Here is a 17,838-nt window from a genome sequence, read left to right as displayed (position 1 = left end):
CATAGAATTAATAATCCTTATTTGAAAATGAATGGCGAGACAAAATCTTTATGATACAGACACTGTTGTACTCTTGTCAGTAGCCTGGCTGTAGTGCTAAACTGCATTCTGTGCCAGGCTTGTTAATGTTTCATTGGGGACAAATGTATCACAGAATAGGCCTAATCTGTGTGTGATAAATGCTACGACAGTAAAGCACACAGATGGATGCCTGAACCTGGAAACCTCCTGAATAAGCAAACTAAGGCGAGAATTAGCCCTTGTGCCAACATAGCAATCTATATAAAAGTTGTTCTGCTTGTTTAAATGTCAGGCATGTTGATTCTGGTATTCAGTACGGGGCCTTGCAGCACAGGTCGCACACCTGGAGAGATAGAAGAAGATCATAAGGATCATTCTGTCTAAAGAAGGTAAGCGAAGGAAATGATAGAGAGGGAGGCTATTGGCGGGTTACGCAAAAGACCGTGGACAAGAAGCGTACTGACACAAAGTGTCAGAGGAATCGAAGGATTGCTGGCTACACGATGAATAATCTTCTGAATGAAATGGCAAAGGCCTGGTGCAAATACCTGCAAGCGATGAAGCGCTGAGATGCAGTAAAGCAAAAGGGAAAAAGAAGTAAAAATGGGCTCATGTGGAACAGTTGTTTCTCCTTGCTGTGGTTAAGAGTAGGTCAAGTAGCAATGATGCTTAGTGCTAGGAAAAGATCATCTGTGTCATGCAGAGTGGGTGAAAATGGGAGCAATGGGCTGCGATGGAAAGATGTTACTGAAGAAGGGAAGTAGGTGGATAAATCTGGAGCTTTGGAAATGAAAAGCTGCAGCGCACCATGCTTAAGTGAGGGCATGGCCCAAGAGAGATGGGCAGGAATGGAGAGGGTCAATCAGAGATGTAGGGTGAAAGAGGGTAAGATGGGTGGAGGGAAGGAAAGTGACGGGGGAGGGGGGTATGACAGAGAAGGGGGCAGTTCTGGGGTCTTTGTGGTGGGGTGATTGCGTGACAGAGAGGGAAAGTGCACTGCTGTGTGTAATGCTCTCAAGACGGATATAGAGACGCACTGCCCGACTCGCACAGTCACTGCCCCTCTCTCCCCTTTTCTCCTTTGCTCTCCTCCATTCTGCTCCCTCTCTTGCTCCCTCCGTCTCCACTAATGATCCTCGCGTCCTGCCACACTGCAGGGTTGAGTGATGCCCACTGACAGTCGCGCTCAGGCGGAAACGCTGCAGCCCCCTTCCAGGAGTGTCGTGACATAGACACACACAAAACATATAGAGGTGTAGCACTGCTTCACATTCATGTAGCAGCCCATTGAAAAATGCTGGCAGATGTGTATTTGTGCCTATTTGAATGAGTATGTGACCAACGCTGTCTCTGCACGCAAGCCCAAGCCTCCCCTAAGTGTTGCTCACGGACATGCACTTGTTATAAATATGCCCTCATCGAGCTGCATCTGTCCTCAGGAATTTTTATATGATGGATAGACCCGGGCCATCAAGGTAATCACAGGGTAGCTAGCTAGTTAACGATGCAACCAACATGTCTTTGAGCTTGTCAGCTTGATAGCAAATAAACTTGAGATGCCAATACAGACATATGTTATATAACATAGTTTTTAATCAAGAATTCCCCTGGCTAAACAGGATTTTCCATTTTTTTCTGCAGGTACAGCATCAAGTGTCACACTGCATGGGTAATCCACATTATTTTTGCAAATTTGACAGAACTGATGGAATTAGTGAGACAGAAATTGATTTTTTTTTAAGGCAAAGTTAAAACATCAGTATCTTTTTAAATCAGCCACTTAAAGTACAGTGAGCATGAGCAGGTTTGTGATGCTGCCAGTTTTCAAATTGGAGTATTTGTCTGTGGTCCAAATTTATGGAAGCGTCCTAGTGAGGTACATAATTGTACAGGATCTATAAAACGTCCGCATATTACACATGGTGGAGGTTGTCTCACTGTCTGCTACCTCAGTGTTGTTCATTTTTAAAAGGAGAAAGCATGTGTTGAATCATTACTTTATTTTATTATTGAATGCACTATCCATCACTTCCTAGTCCTTTATATTCCCATACTTCTCAGTGAGAAGCACCTTACATTTTCCCGTTATAATCCAAGCAGAGATCCCTAACTACCATAGAGCGCTTTTGGAATTAGGTCACAGCATCTCATCCCTCTAATTATATGCTGAGAGTCTATGCATGTTAATGCATTGGTGTGCGTCTGTATATGCGTTGACATGGGTGCTCTTAATCTGGGGGCCTAATGGAGAGTCCTGGGAACATGCATTATTTTACATTTCTGCTATTCTTCACATCTTATCGAGATGTCTCCAACATCATTAGGAGAGTAGTCTATGATGAGGATGGGAATATGCTTAGATAAATGTGTCCCCAGTTTAAAACCAGTGGGTCAGATAAAGCCATAAAATCTGCATGCAATGCATTAACATTCAGATGCAACAACCTCCAGCTGAGAGAGTGTTTTAGTCTGTGCGCCCCTTGTTGCAAGCAGGTTAAGATTCATTTAAGAGTCAAACCAACCATGTGTGATGTAACTCTAAATTCTCAGTGGATATAAAAGGTATTAAGAGTGAAAGAAGTCTTCACCTTGCTCCTCCACACCCTGTGAATTCATTCCATCCCCTTTCTGTGATGTATCCATGTAGGGGGCCAGGAAAAACATACCGCTTCTGCAGTTTTAATGTTGAATCATGTTTTTACTTATTTCCGGATGTCTGCAAAAACATGGCAGGGAACGCTGAGGTGTTCCCTGAAAGTATGTGAATCATTTTGAAGTTTAATCCCCAGAAAACGATTGTGCATCAGCTCAACGGAGCGTATGTGCTAAGGGCAAGGGGTAAACAATAGGATAGCACTCGGAGGTGAGACGATGAGAATAAGGAATCATAGTCTGTGTGAACAAGAATGTGTGTGTGTGTGTGGGAGAGGCAATAAAGGAAAGAAACACTAGCATAGGGCCAGTGTTAATTATATTTTCAGGAGGCTCTTAAAAGGTCATGGCATGCATCTGCACCCCCTCACTAGCCCACACCGCCAAAATTTCACTTTCCCTCCCATCCTCATTTCCCTCCGTCTCCTCCCCACTGCGATCTATCCAGTCATCAGCCCCCCATCTGTGCACATTAGCCATTCATGAACACACTCATTAGGGTGGGAGTTTGAAGCGATTGTGTTCACTAGTCTGCGGCTGGAGCGTGGCGATTAATATTTCAGCGTCTCCCGTCGAGGAGCTGAAAGCAAGTTTGGTCCTCTTAGGCTAGAAAAAGAGAGAGAGTGAGCTTCCATCATATAACCCTCACCCCACACTAAAAAAAAAGAAAAAAAGGAGCAAACCTTCACCCACCCACCCACCCCCCTCACTGCCCCACTCTCACACAGGCTGTGTACAACTTACAGTATTTTGGCTCCTCTTTTTCCCTTTATTGCATATGTGCTCATTACATACACACACATAAAGCCCTAACTCAAACTGACTTAATTGGTCTCTTTTTGTTTCACAAAAAAGAGGGAGGAGGGGGAGACTTGAATGGAGGAGGGGTAAATCCCTTCTTCTCTTGTCCCCCATCTCCTCGTTCCTCTCAGTTGGACAGGAGTGTCTTTTTCTCATCATCCTTCGTTTCACGTCCTTATGGGTTTACGGTGAAATTGGCCAAGCTTCTGTGTTCGCGAGTTCATTCAGAACAAATCAATAGCCTCCCTCATTCATACTGTACACATGCACTTAAAATATGAGAATTTGAGACAGCCAGGTGCATCATGGGTTACTGGGATGTCAATATTCGAAGCACTGCTCCTGAATACTGAAATCACCCTGACCCTACACCACAGCTCTCCTCTCCTTGATTCCACAAGTATCCTGCTTTAAAGCCATGTTCACATGAGCCTGGATTCATTTTGTACTTGATTTGAGATCTATTATAAAGCGGTGGTTTCAAATAACAGAAGTGTACCTTTGATAAACTGATAAAACATTTTGTTTTTCATTCAATACTCTGACTCTTAAACTGCAAACACTTGACAGTTCAAGGATTAGTACGTCTTTTTTCCCCCATGAACACGATGTCGGTGCAATCACTTTTACTTTTCCTTCCTGAGAAAAAGCCCATTGTTCAACACGTTTGAGGACTCAGTATACTGTTACTTAGTGAAAGTCTGGGTGATGTCCACAAGAAGGAAATCAAAGTGGGCTTAATCTGTGGGTTACATCATTGATTTTTTTTCTTTTTTCAAAGTAGCCTCCTCTATCCTTATGTCCCTGGGACCTAAACTTCAGATATTTATTAACTGTAAAGGGCTCTCATATAAGTATTAAAAAATGATCCTTATATTTATAATTATGCTACTTGAACCTATTTAAAATGACTTTTGAGCATCTGAACAAAAAAACAAAAAAAAAGAACAAAAAATCCCCTAATTCCTAAACATTGCAATATTTTTGTTAAAATGATTGAATTCAAGTGTGAAGTCTGCATATACTACCCTACACGATATTATACTATACATACTGTTGTATATACAAAGAGTATGCATACTTAGATACTCTTTGTTTGGCTGTACAGTGCTATTCTGTACTGTGAAGGACAAAGGGTGTCAGTGAAGGTCAAAGTTGGTTCAGGGGAGACACAGTCGCAGAGAAAATTGTCTCCATACAGCCTTTAACTATCTAAGCCTCTGTGATTTAGATCCCTACCACTCTTCTCTTCCAAATAGGCCCCCATATTCAAGACGCTTCTTTTGTGTCTCACCCACCTCTGGCCTCTCAACCCCTCCCCTGTGCAGATAAACTGTGCTTTTCATTCTAAGCATGCAATTCTCATCTTCTTCTCCATATAGGTGTATGAATAAGTGGGGGTCTATGGGCTGTGCGTGCGTAAGTGGAAGTCTGCAGGCTGAAGTGCAGCATGTGGGTAGGCATTCATGGGAAACAGTGGTTGGTGCGCTGCACAGTGATGGCTAATGAAGTTCCTCTGCACCTCATAGCCCTATTAAACTGCTGCCCCCTACCTCTACCCACTTCACCCCCCACCTCTTGCCTTGTTTCTCCCCGAGGGAGAGAGTTGGCAGGGAGCAAGCCGGCTGCTATGGCAACAACAAGGAACCCTCCCTCTCCCACAGGTCTCCTTAGCAACTGGTAGCTTGGCATTGCGGTAATGAGTGTGCCCGGTGTGCCAGGCTTTGTGTCATGTTGGCATGTGTGTGCAATGTACGTGTGTGAGAGAACGAGTGAGTGTGTGTACAGGTGTGTGTGTGTGCGTGTGTGTTTGAAGATGAACGTGCGGCTGTTGAGTTCACTTTGCCAATTTAGGTGAGACTTATAATGTGTGATGAGAAAAAGATATGGAGGCAGTCCTTGCTGAGGATCCAAAAAAATTTTTTTTTTATATTGAAATGTGACCAAACCTGGCACTTCAGCTGACATGACTCCACTTGTCGTCTTTTTTTCTGTCTGAGTATGCGCCGGTACAGATGTGTGGCTGTGGTCTGGATTTGTGCATTATTTTTCTTCTTCGAGATTGTGGTCATTCTTCTCTATACTGTGAAATTGAAGCAATTAAAGGGACGATCCGATTAATTTTTCATGCCATGTGCATGGCTGCCTATGAGTTTCCTGCTCTGCTGAAATTAAATTAAATGCTGAGAATGATTTTTATTAAAGTGCGATCAGAGGTGTGCACTGACCTTTAGAATGTAGGAAATGAGATTCTCATTGTTATGAATGAGATTATGTGGAAGCTGAGTGTGGGGAAAAAAAGCCTGGGCCCGCATTGATTCCATTGTTGGCTGACAGTTTCTTTGTATATAGCAGAGGGAGGTTTCAATATAATCAAATCCACACTGTGCCTGTTGGCTATTAAATGGACTGATACACAAATATGGACACACAGGCACTCACATAAATGCAGATTGACTTGCACACACTTGAACGCACGCATATCTTGCAGATCTTGTAAAAAAAAAGAGCTGTAAAAGCCTCTCCAGAAACGTGTTGCTCTTTAACAAAAGCATGGCAAGCCCAGTGGAAAATGTTAGTTTGCTCCCTAGACGAGGTGTGAAGTGCGAGCAGGCGGCCGGCCCCACAGGTGGCCCAGCCCTAACACCTGTTGTGTGAATCCTCTGTGGGAGGGTGTGAGCTTTGCCTACCTTGCAGGTCCCAGTGGAAAAACCACACCCATGCTATACTGTGGCACGTGCCCATTTGTGTGCCCACACGGCTCCCCCGTTTCGTGCGTGGGAGTTAGACGTGATGCCCAGATTGTGTCCCCTTTGTGCCCACCGGAAACACTCAGCTGCCCCTGGCATCAGCCGAGCGGATTTTCCGATCTCCTATCCGTGTCTCAGATGCTCTTCTAATCTGTTAGTATCTATTTTTACCCATCAAAGCTGCAGCAGCCCTTCTCTATCCCAAACCCTGCCACCCCAATGCCAACCTTTCCCTCCAGGGTGGGCACGGCTGATGGGTCGCCAGCCATTGGCTGCAATTAGTGCACAGTCAGGCAGGAATCCCCTACCAACTCCATTACATCCCTCTTCACAGCCACTTCCTGATCTGAGGCTACCAGACACACTACAACACACTTGCTTTCCATTTTAAGCCTTTTTATAAATGGCACTCCTGCAGTGTTGTGGAATAATGGGGTCGGGTACAGAGCACCTTTCACAGTGCTTGAATCACTCTACTGTGCAAACTTGGTCTATTCAAGTACAATGGCGACCAAGGGAATGCACATTTGAATTGTACCTGTTCACATTTGGCGCTTGGATTAAGATAAAGTTCTATTTGTAAAACGATGGCCATTGGCGAGTTGATGAGTTAGCATTTAGCCTTTCCTGTAATGATGATGGAAAAATTGAAACCTGAAGTTTCTGACTCTTCTTACAGTGCATAGCTGTTCGACAAGAAATTACAAAAGCTGCCAATCTTCAGAGATCCCGCAGTGATACACGGAGATAGAAGCAGTTCTTAATCCCAGGTTTATTTCTTCTTCAACAAGGGCTGCAATGTGCCTTGCATGCCAATGCAGTCGTGACCACTGCTGTGGAGGCGATGATGGCATGTGGCAGAGAAGTAACTGTTTCTCACCTCCTAATAAAAGAGACTCCTTTTTAATCTTTTCAATTTGATTGCATTCCAAAACAGGCCTGTCTGCCCATCTGTCTCTCTTAAAGAAGCCTCCTAAAGGGATTTTAATCATCTGACTCTGGGCTTCTCAGGCAAATAGCTACATCTCTCTTTTTCTCTCTCACACACACACCCGCGCAAACCATTTCCAATTTTCTTTCTTGTACTCACTGTCATAGTCTCACTTGTCTTTTCCTTCTCTCTGACACACCATATCATCACAGCTTCATTGTGCCATATCTGTGCCGCCATTAGGCCCTTCAGTCGCTCTTCAAGTCCCCCTCAGACACATAAAATTCCCCCAACCCTGTCCCTATTAATCCACATGGCTCTAAATTCTTTATTTCCCTTCAAAGGGACAACGCGAGCCGTGACATCAATCACGGAAAGCGAATATTTAGCTGGCGCTAATTTCCACCAATAGCCTGGAGACAGGCTTAGCTGACAAAACTCATTCCTGCGCTGAACAAAACTGCTTGTGTTGAAACCTCCCCTCCCCCTGATCCCTCCTGCCTTCTGCACAGGCAAAAACAGCATTACAATAAACACAGTTAGCGCTTCTGTTACTCCCCCTTGATTTAGGCTTATCAAATGAATGTGCACCATAGAGGGATACCCTTTGACAATACATAATGGCTCCATTCTGCATGAAATGGTTTGGTAATACCAGTCGAGTGTGGCAAACGGTTTTACCCGGTGCCACTACAAGAACAGCTGCTGTGTTCTTAGCTGGGCAAGCGCACCACACTGCTTCACTCTTGAGGTTGTTTGAATCGGGTGAGTGGTTTCTTTTTGCTGGTTCCCAGACCTCATTCACAGTCCTTAGTTTCTCACTAAGTTCTGTTTGAATGAGTGCACATTCACCACAAGATGGGTCTTATAAACCATTTGACCTGTTTCCTCACTCCTCTGTGAGTGAGCGGGAAAAAACCCTGAGTGGATTCTGATGTTGCCCTAATGGAGGGGGATGGGGAAAGTAGGGGGCATTTTGAGGGCACCCATTTGTGTGGCTTAGAGGGGCCCCTTGTGCTACCGCTATATTCCCGCCCCTTATACCCAGGACCCTTCACCTCCTGCTGTATCCCCCAGCACAGCTGAACCCATGCCAGTCAATCAGGTTATCCCAGATGAATCACTGCATCCAACACAATACCTCCTACCCCCATATTACAGCTACTCCCAATGTTAATGCCTGACTGACATCTCGGGAGTGGCAACAGAGGGATATGTTGGGCATTAAGCCAATTTGTGCAAGTGGGAAAAGACAGCTAACTCACAAGCCTGTGGTGATTTAACATTGTTATATGACCAGTGGGGACATGGAATATTGAGCACCCATATTGGCCTCATATTGCAGGTGGATTGTGTAGTTAGTCAGATGTTGATGTGCGCACTGACAGGCATTAAACGTCATTGATTTTGAGCATTAAGTAGGCCTCTCTAGTCTCTGAATCAAACTGAGTTTGCATGTGGAAGAAAGGAGGGAGAACTGTAGAGCCATCGATTGGTGTTGTGAGATTTCCAAAAGCCAAATGAATGGTTCTTGAAGAGGTTAGGAAAGAGGAACACATAAGGATGTTCCTGCTAGATTTGATTTATAGATTTCTGTATCTGTTATAAAACCAGTTGAACTCCCACCCTCAACTGCTTATTCCACCTGTGCAGGGTGGAAAAAGTGTCAACATGGGAGATTTGCTCGTAAAGAACATAATCTTTTAATCTGAGGACAAAGAGTCCTATCCCGTTGCCTTTGTCTAAATGTCTAAATCAGCTATCAGGTGTTTTGGCCTTAATGAGAGTTGAACCCAGGCTGATTGTTTCCTTGCAGTCACAAAATCCTTGTTCACCTTAATTGGCTTTGATTGGTCCATAAACTATCACCCGTAGCCTCTTTTACTTAGTGGCCAAATTAACTCCTTACAGCCTGATTTAGCAGTATTTGATGAGGGTGGATGCTCTTTATATGTCTGTGCAGGTTCTCAGTCAACCAGGTCATGCAATTCTTAATGAAAAGCAACTCTTTTTTTTGTGGTTTGTGACGTTTCACCTCTCATCCAAGGGCCTCTTCAGTTCTAATAACTGAAAAATAAAAAAGTTCTTGATTATGAAACAAAGAAGTCACATCAGTTCTTATGACTCCATCTTGTTCGTTCCAGCATTATGGTACCAGCACTGGATGTCGCCACATGACCCACTGGTTCATTCATTATTTAGAGCCTTCTCCACTAGCCTCATTGTATTAAAGGCGTATGATTTGAATAGGAAGTAGCGTCCTGAACCCAGGCATGTGATGTGTGTTCCTCTGTCATTGTATGTTTCTGTGGGCTTCATCGGACTGTCTCAGCAAGCCAGGGGGCTGAAAGAGAATTTCCATTTTATGAATATTTAATGCATAATAAAGTTTTCAATTTTATTCTATTCTTTAACCCATAGGGCTAAAGAATGTCACAAAGCCAACCCTCAAGGACAGAGCACAAATTGGAGGTAGTTGATTTGTTGGAGAAATTAAAAATATAGTTAACACCTGCCTCAGAAATCATCCAGTAAAAATACACACAGGAACATTTGGAGTAGTTTTTAACCATATCCTACAAGGTTTTTATAGTGTCTCTGTTTCCCACATCAAACTCCCCTTACTTTTTGCTACTATAGGATCATAGCATATCCAAGCTGCCTGCTGTGTATGTGGTAACCTGGCATAGCTCTGTGTGAGACACCCAGCTGGGAGTGCCCCTGAATCAACTTGGGATTAGCCCAGGATTGTCTGGGATTACTCGGGGATGGAGAGGGATTAGCAGTGACTGCCTGTTTCAGGGGCGTGAGGGCCAGAGGCTGGTCAAATTGCCCCTGACTCAGAGAACAGGAGGCAGACAGAACCACACCCACCATGAAACCACCTGCAACCTTTGTAATCTTAAATTCTAGCACACACACAAATACGTGCAAACAGGATGACAGCAAAAAACATGTGGTAGAAAACTATCGAAAGCCAGCAGCCAGTAATGATGATGATGCCGTTGCTGGCCACCATCCGAAATCTCTCAAATCTCTCTAGCAGGTGGATTCATCAGATAAAGAGGGTTTGGGATGATGACAAATCCCTCCAAGTTCAATGGGGCTGCTCTTCCCTCATACAGGGATAAATCGAGATTTGAATCAGACAGGTCACACAGAGTTGTGGCATGAAGTGGTTTAGCTCTCTGAAAGATGCCTCATTTACCACCGGCCGCGATGGAAAGGCATGAATGCTTACATATGTTTTAATTCGGGCATGCACCGGACTTGATGGGGGATGATTTGGAGTGGTATGATAGGTGGATGAGCCAGCCAGGGTGAGACAGGGAGTTGGCGCGGCACGTAGAGAAGCCGTCAGAAGCAGGGAGCGGGCATCCCCTGCGGACTTGCACTGCCAAGATGAAAGGCTGTTTAGTGTTGGAGCAGCAGCATCAAACAGCCGCCTCCTCTTGCATCCTTTCCCCCATCCCCCACTCTCCCTCCATTTCTCTCTCTGACTCTCTTGACTCTTACCACAATATGATATAGTTCTGCCATTGCGCGTTTACCCGGTTGCCATGGTTACCCAGTTCTGGAGGTGTCACGGTGAAATAACCCAAGGAGGCATTCACAGATCACCTGAATTCAGCTCACCTCCCGTTTATATGTTCACCGTCGCAATTTGATTTGTTTCCCTGCCGTGCAATTCGCTCTAAATACAAATAATGTGCAACATAATGAAGATAGTGGTGTGAGTACCCCTCAGTCCGAAACAATCCATTGTATGTGTATATTTCCAAACTGCAGGAGATGCTTTTGATTTTACTTATGCAGCACAAACAGCAGAATTATAACAACAGATTCCCTGACACTCGGAAATCGCTATTATTCACCAACCCTTGAGATATAAATGATTAAAAAAAAGAAACTATATCCTTTGAATGACCGAGTCACTGGCTAACCCCAACCCATGCCAGTGTAGAGGATAATGGGAAAGTAATTGGTGGCACACTGTATAATTGAAGGCATAGAGATTGAAGCCAGAAGTTGGAAATGACTTGCGTTCAAAGAAGTGTGTAAAATAGGAAAAAGGAAAATTGAGACAAGTTGAAATATGAAGCATTTAGTGACAAAAAAGAAATACAGGACTGTGATAAAGAGAGAACAAGGGAGGGAAAGGGAGATAGGCAGTGAAGGTCTGTCAGAGGGTGAGATACATCCATTAGCCCTCCTTCCTCCCGGCTCAATCTTGCGATACATCCCCCCATTCAACCTATGTGAAGGAAAGAGACAGAGCTGGCACTAAGCCAGGCTGGCACCAACTTCAAACATACAGTACAGCTAACCTCAGTGGTTTACATCAGGCCAGCTAAAAGCAGAAGTAGAGGAGGACAGATGGATTGATGGAAATGAAAGTGGGAGGATTGACGTACATAGGGAGAATGTCTAAAGTCGGAGTCTTCGGTCATTTCAGGTGGGATAAGACTGACAGGGTGTTGCTTTATGCCAGCTGTAGCTGTTATTTGAGCATGTTTGTGCTTTTCAGTGAGCTCTAAATTTCCTGATTTTAGTCGACTCTGGTTTTGTGCATCTAATATTGGGAACGGAAGCGACTTGATAATTTAGGACAATTTTCTGTGACTCATCATGTATGGACCGGATGGTTTATATGCAATACTGACAGCTGTGCTTGTGGTTAAGGTTTTCTTGAACATTGACTTTAATACTTGATGTATTAAAAACAATCTTATTTTCATGTAGAACTTTTTAATCTAAATCTTATGCACATTTCCCTTATTTGAATTGTTTACATTTTTACATAAATAGTAATTGAAATGACATTCATTATATTACAGTTTAGTTTTATATTTTTCTCTCTTTTATCTTTCTGCAGAATTCAATCCGACACAACCTGTCCCTTCACACACGCTTCATCCGGGTGCAGAATGAGGGTACAGGGAAGAGTTCCTGGTGGATGCTCAATCCAGATGGAGGAAAAATGGGCAAAGCCCCGCGGAGACGAGCAGTCTCTATGGACAACAGCACAAAATACCTAAAAAGCAAAGGTCGGATCAGAGGCAAGAGGGTTGGCCGCCCTGGGATTGGAGCTGGGTCTGCTAGTGTGGGGCTCCAGAGCTCCCCTGATCATGGCAGCCCTTCACAGAAAGGCCTCCAAGGAGCCGGAGGTGCGTCTGGAACAGATGGTGAGTTTGATGCTTGGACAGACCTCCATTCCAGGGCTAGTTCATCAGCGTCTACCCTTAGTGGGCGGTTGTCACCCATCCTCGCAGAGGGAGAACCAGAGGAACCAGAGGAGGGCGGCCTGTCCTGTTCCACCTCCCCTCACCTCTACCCGTCGCCAACTAGTGCACGCTCTCCATCCATGGGTGCTGGAAATCACTGTCCTCCTCTTGAGCAGCTGCCTCAGCTGGCTAACCTGACAGGTGCCATCAGTCTGGATGAGCAGATGATGGAGGATGGTTATCATCATCATCGTTCACAGCAGCAGCAACACCAGCAGCATCAAGCTATTGGCAGACATAAGCACCAAACTGCTGTCTATCACTACAACTCTGGAGTGAAAGGACAGGGCTCCTATGGTTCAAGTGTCTATGGGGCAACAGGCATGGGGATGCTGCGTCACCACTCACCCATGCAGACCATTCAGGAGAACAAACCAGCCAGTTTCTCTGGAACCATGCGGGCATACTCAAGCACTAATGCCCTTCAGAGTCTGCTAACAGGGGGTCCAGCTGGACAGCAATACTGTCCCAAGGACATGATGCTGGGACAGGAGAGGGAAAGCCATTCTCTGATGAATCAAGCTACAAATGGAGTTGGATCCAACCATCACAGCCACCACCCCGGCCTCCACAATGGCCACAGCCACAATGGACTGCATAGTCACAGCTCAGCTCATAGCCATAACAGAACTCACAGCCATACTCCCAGTCATAATCACAACAATGTAACCAACCACAACTCACCTCACAGCCTCACTCACAATGGTCACAACCTCAGCCAGAGCCATAACCACACACCACCCCGGGCTGCTGCCCTGACCCCACGTGGCAGCAGCAATCAGTTGCAGACCTACAACCACAAAGCTCCTTACCTGTACAGCCCCCCGTCACATGCCCACCTTCCTGCTTCTACCACCCTCCCCCCAAATCCAGCAGGTATGCTCGGCATGCCCCAGGACTCGTGCCATGTTGCCACAGCTCCCCACCCACGTCACAACCATTACCCAGACCCACAACACCAAGGCATGAGTAATGGACCGTATCACCATGGCCTCGGGATGGGCAGTGGTACCGCTGGTAGCAACTACCATGGCTATCACCAACCTCACCCCCATGAGAGACTACCAGCTGACCTGGACATTGACATGTTCCATGGCAGCTTAGACTGCGATGTGGAGTCCATCCTCCTCCATGATATCATGGACTCTGGGGAGGAGATGGACTTTAACTTTGACTGCTCCTTAGCCCAAGGTGTGGGCATCGGCATGGGTATGGGAATGGGTGTGACTATGGGTATGGGAATGGGAATGAGTGGACTGGCTGGTCCACAGCAAGCCCATAGCAACCAGAGCTGGGTGCCTGGGTAAAGTCAAGAACAACACGTCTAACCCTCAGAAAGAACGACCCTCCTCATGAAGCACTGTGCTCAACTGTGACATTCCTGATTTGACACAAAGACTATAGGATCCACACTCCCATGTCTCTTTGTTGTCTTGACAATTCCACTGTCATCCCCCCTCCCCCCCCATTTTTTTAAAAGATCCCCCTCTAGTTCATGTCACATTAAGTTTTTCCTCAAATCAACTATACTGTGATGACAATCTCTCAGCTGTGCTTGCCCAACATCGCTTCTCATCTGCCATGAGAACTGAACTCTGAATGCACTTTATTGCAAGTGGGTCACATCTCACGGTGTAATGCCTTCACAGAGCAGCTCAGGCAGAGCTTGGCATGTTTTGTAAGGTGGCTTCAGTATTTGACAAGAACAAATGAGGAATAACAAGCCCTGCTAATAAAGTGTCAGATTTATGAACTGATAAAATTGGAGTCGTTTGCTTATATACTGTCATTGTTAAAGGTCGGGAGAACTGTTTTTGGCAAAAAAATTTCTCAGTTACATGTGATTGGAGCCCTGAGTTTTCAAATGTAGTGGTACCTTAAGATCATAGGCATTTCTTATGACTTATTTATACCTCAATTTAATATATTATTTAATGCAATATCCCTCAAGATTGGCTGAAATTCAATTGTACACTAGACTTAAACAGAGGTCCGATCAGAAGCCAGTTCATCACTTGAAAGACATTCACATTCACTCGTTCATAAGCTCCGCATAATTATCTTACATCAGCAGCCCTGTTGTTTATAGCTATAGTCTTGCACTTTGACTTTTCTCTCGGATGCAACATTTTGTTGTTCGGCTTCTTTGCTATTGGTTCGAGAATATTGTCATCGTGTCGTTAATGGATTCTATCATTAGTGGCCAGTGCGCAATTTGGTGAATTAAAATGTCATATCACCCTGTCTCACCTGGGCCTCTTGTGCTAGTCTCTCTCTCTCTCCTTCTCTGTCTCCGTCTGCGAGTGGAGACAAAGTGGCCATTCCTCACACCAAGCCATTAATGTAGGTTGATTGAAATTCAGCATCTTGCTTTTAATCTCCAAAGTGATGCGGCAGCGATGTGTCATTATTGAGAGGCTAACGTGTTGTCCTCCCATCTCTCACCTCGGCTGTCCGGGCCACCTCTTGCTTCTCCAGCTTAATGCGCCAAGAAAGTGAGACAAAATGGTGATTAACGCCAAGTCACTCTGCCTGCTGTCCTGCTCTGAGAAGGGCCAATGTCACTGGCCACATGCCTGCTCAAAATGGGTAAACAAAAAGAAAAGACGGAGACAAGGATAGAACAAAAGCCTGTTGTTGCAGTGGGATCAATCATCAGCCTTAGTTTCCATTCCTCTTGGATGTGTGCGTCTCAAAACAGGTCATGTACTCCTATTGTAAATCGCTTCCATTGTCTCCATGTTCCCATATTTTCAGTGCTTATACCCTGCACTTCAAATACTCAAACAGGTGAAAAGGGAGATGTTTAAGGAGAAAACAATCAGCCAATCTCAGTGGCATGAGTCTGTGTCTGATAGGGTTGTAATGCTTCACAGCCATCCGCATCCACTTTTTGTGTGTTTATTCTGTTGTCTTGTAGTTGTTGTTGTACTGTTGAAATTGTAAGGACTGATGAAGACAGTGCTGAAATATCCATAGTGTAAGGGTGGAATCCACTGGTGAAATTATTTTGGTAGCGCAGTATGACCTTCCAAAGCTTCAACAGCGTGCACCCCTCCCGTATGTGCTGTGCTCTGCTCAGTTGTTTCTGCGTTTGTGAGTGGGGGAGTCTGCAGTTAATTTCTCACTGGCCTTGAGAGAGAGAAGAAAAGAGGACACCCCTATTCTCTAATTCCCTCAAGGAGACTCTTCGCACTGGGTCTGTACAAAGTACGGCACACAAAGGAAAAGAAGGAGTGTGGGGGTGGGGGGGTTATTGTTAGAGCCAAAGGTCAAGCATGGCACAGACTATCAGACCCATTATTGAGGTAAATACCTTTATTTCAGGGCTTTTAGCGCACTGGTTCCATTTAATCTCTGAGCGGAAAATGCGTGAAATTTTATAAGCAACTGGGCCTCACAAAGCGGTTATGTTATATCCTATGCTACAGACGTTTATCAATGCCCTGCTATTGGAAAGATAGCTATATATGATGTCTAATTTTCCTCTATTTATTTATGAAAGAGATTGGTCTTTGTCACTCCTAAATGTGGTAATCGTTTGAGTCAACGCCTGTCCCTTCCTCTTCTTGTCTGTTTTTTAAGATGTCACTCCCTCCGACCCTTTTACTGACTTTTATTTTGTACAAAATCTATATATTAAAAAAATTGTATAATAGTTTTTAAAATCTCAAAATAATATCAGTTTTGTTGTCTATTTCTTTTTTTAAAAGAATGTATCTCATCATCTGGTGACTGTTAAATAAATGAAATGCGAAGAAAACAATGTCTCTGTTGTCACATTTGTTTAAATATGACCATGTAGAATGATTTTTTTCCCCACAAAAACACAACCAAGTGAGCTTTTCCTTGCAATTTAGTGAGTCTGAAGGGGAATTTTCCTGAGCTACTTCTGTTTGTCAGTTGCTTTTGTGCAGTAACTGACAAGTCGAATATGTGTGAGCTGCTTGCAAATTCATTTTTTCCTTGTGTTTCCTTATTTTGTTATTAACATACAACTCTTCTCACAATGGGGCGACAACCCCTGTTTGCAGCATTTGACCAGGACACCAAGTCGCTGCGTGTGGGAAGTGGACACCATGAATCAAAAATGGGGGGAAAAAATTTCAAATCACAATTGCAGGGAAGCATCACTTGTGCTAGAGAATGGATGAGAAGGCGAGAGATAGGGTGAAGGTTTGTGTGTGTGTGTGTGTGTGTGTGTGTGTGTGTGTGTGTGTGTGTGTGTGTGTGTGTGTGTGTGTGTGTGTGTGTGTGTGTGTGTGTGTGTGTGTGTGCGTGCGTGTGTGAGCAAGAGACAGAACGAAAGAGAGAGAGAGAAAGATAGTTCCTGACAGACAAAACAAGGAGGCACCCAGGCAGCCAGACAGAGTTGCCAGGATTGGAGTAATAGGTGTGTGTGCGTGTATGTGTGTGTTTGTGTGTCATAATGCTTGTTATGGCCCACAAAGCAGTATAGGTTGGCCACAGCTGTCCTGGTCCCATTGGAGGCGTTTTCACAGGAGGAGTGTGCAGCGCTACAGCGCCATACTGCCAGGCCCCAAGGGAGCCTCTACCTCTACACATACTCTTTTACACACACACACTCAGACATACACAGACATGCACATTCACACACACGAATTTGAAAATACCACAGATTCACACTTTTATACAAAGAAGCACACAGCACAGTTATGAAACCATACACACAGACACATACACACTTAGGCAATTCTCACTTAGATGTACAGTTTTAATTGACTCCACTTGGCAGAGCTTCTCTGGAGGGAAAAATGTGAGAAGTAGAGAGAATGAGAAAAATATAGGTGTGGAGGTGAGGAAGTCAGACAGCTTATATAAAAGCTAAATGTGCAAGAAAAAGGAAAAAAAAAACCATTTAGTTTTAAAACAGCAGTCCAACACAGTCTGGTAACCTTATAGGATGTTTCATAATTTCACAATTAGCCTAAATTGAGTGTGATTGAGTGTAACTAAGACTGAGAACCTGGCAGAAGGCCAGTGTCTCACTGTTCTCTGCATATCTCCTGAGAGGGATGGCGGATAGGGCAGACAGGAAGGCAGTCCAGTCCAGGTGCGGCGCCTCAGGGAGGTTCTGCTCTTCTGTTCCTCATTATCAGAGAGGGGGAGAGCGAAACTGTGTTAGTGTCATTATTCATCCACTCAGGCATCTGGGAGCAGGTCCTTCCTTACTTGGCGTAGTGATATCGTTGTAGAGACCGCCCTTGGAGCTAAAGGCTGGCTGGGGACACTACTAACTGCTAACAGACAGACCCACCCAGGCAAAGCTCCAGGGTAGAGATGTCCTTGAGTGCTTATGAGGATTCAGCACTTCTCACTTTCTGGCTGAGCTGCAAAGTGAAAAAAAAGAAAAAGAAAACTGCTATATCTCCAAAAT

At 44.7% G+C, this 17,838-nt stretch overlaps 1 protein-coding gene across 1 annotated transcript in view; it reads left to right on the top strand.

The window, feature by feature from the left end:
- LOC146378031 (forkhead box protein O6-like) overlaps positions 1-16,218 on the top strand; it is a 29,092-nt gene extending 12,874 nt beyond the window's left edge. Inside the window, exon 2 of the mRNA XM_084943652.1 lies at positions 12,032-16,218. Coding sequence (XP_084799778.1) covers positions 12,032-13,747 — 1,716 coding nt within the window. The 3' untranslated portion in view covers positions 13,748-16,218. The remainder of the gene's footprint in view (positions 1-12,031) is intronic.
- Positions 16,219-17,838: the final 1,620 nt, after the last annotated feature.

The sequence above is a fragment of the Perissodus microlepis genome, chromosome 11 (assembly GCF_051167445.1).
Source record: "Perissodus microlepis isolate ML-2025 ecotype Zambia chromosome 11, ASM5116744v1, whole genome shotgun sequence".
Taxonomy (NCBI): domain Eukaryota; kingdom Metazoa; phylum Chordata; class Actinopteri; order Cichliformes; family Cichlidae; genus Perissodus; species Perissodus microlepis.
Note: the sequence above shows the minus strand (reverse complement) of the source record. Positions and strands in the feature narration are given on the sequence as shown.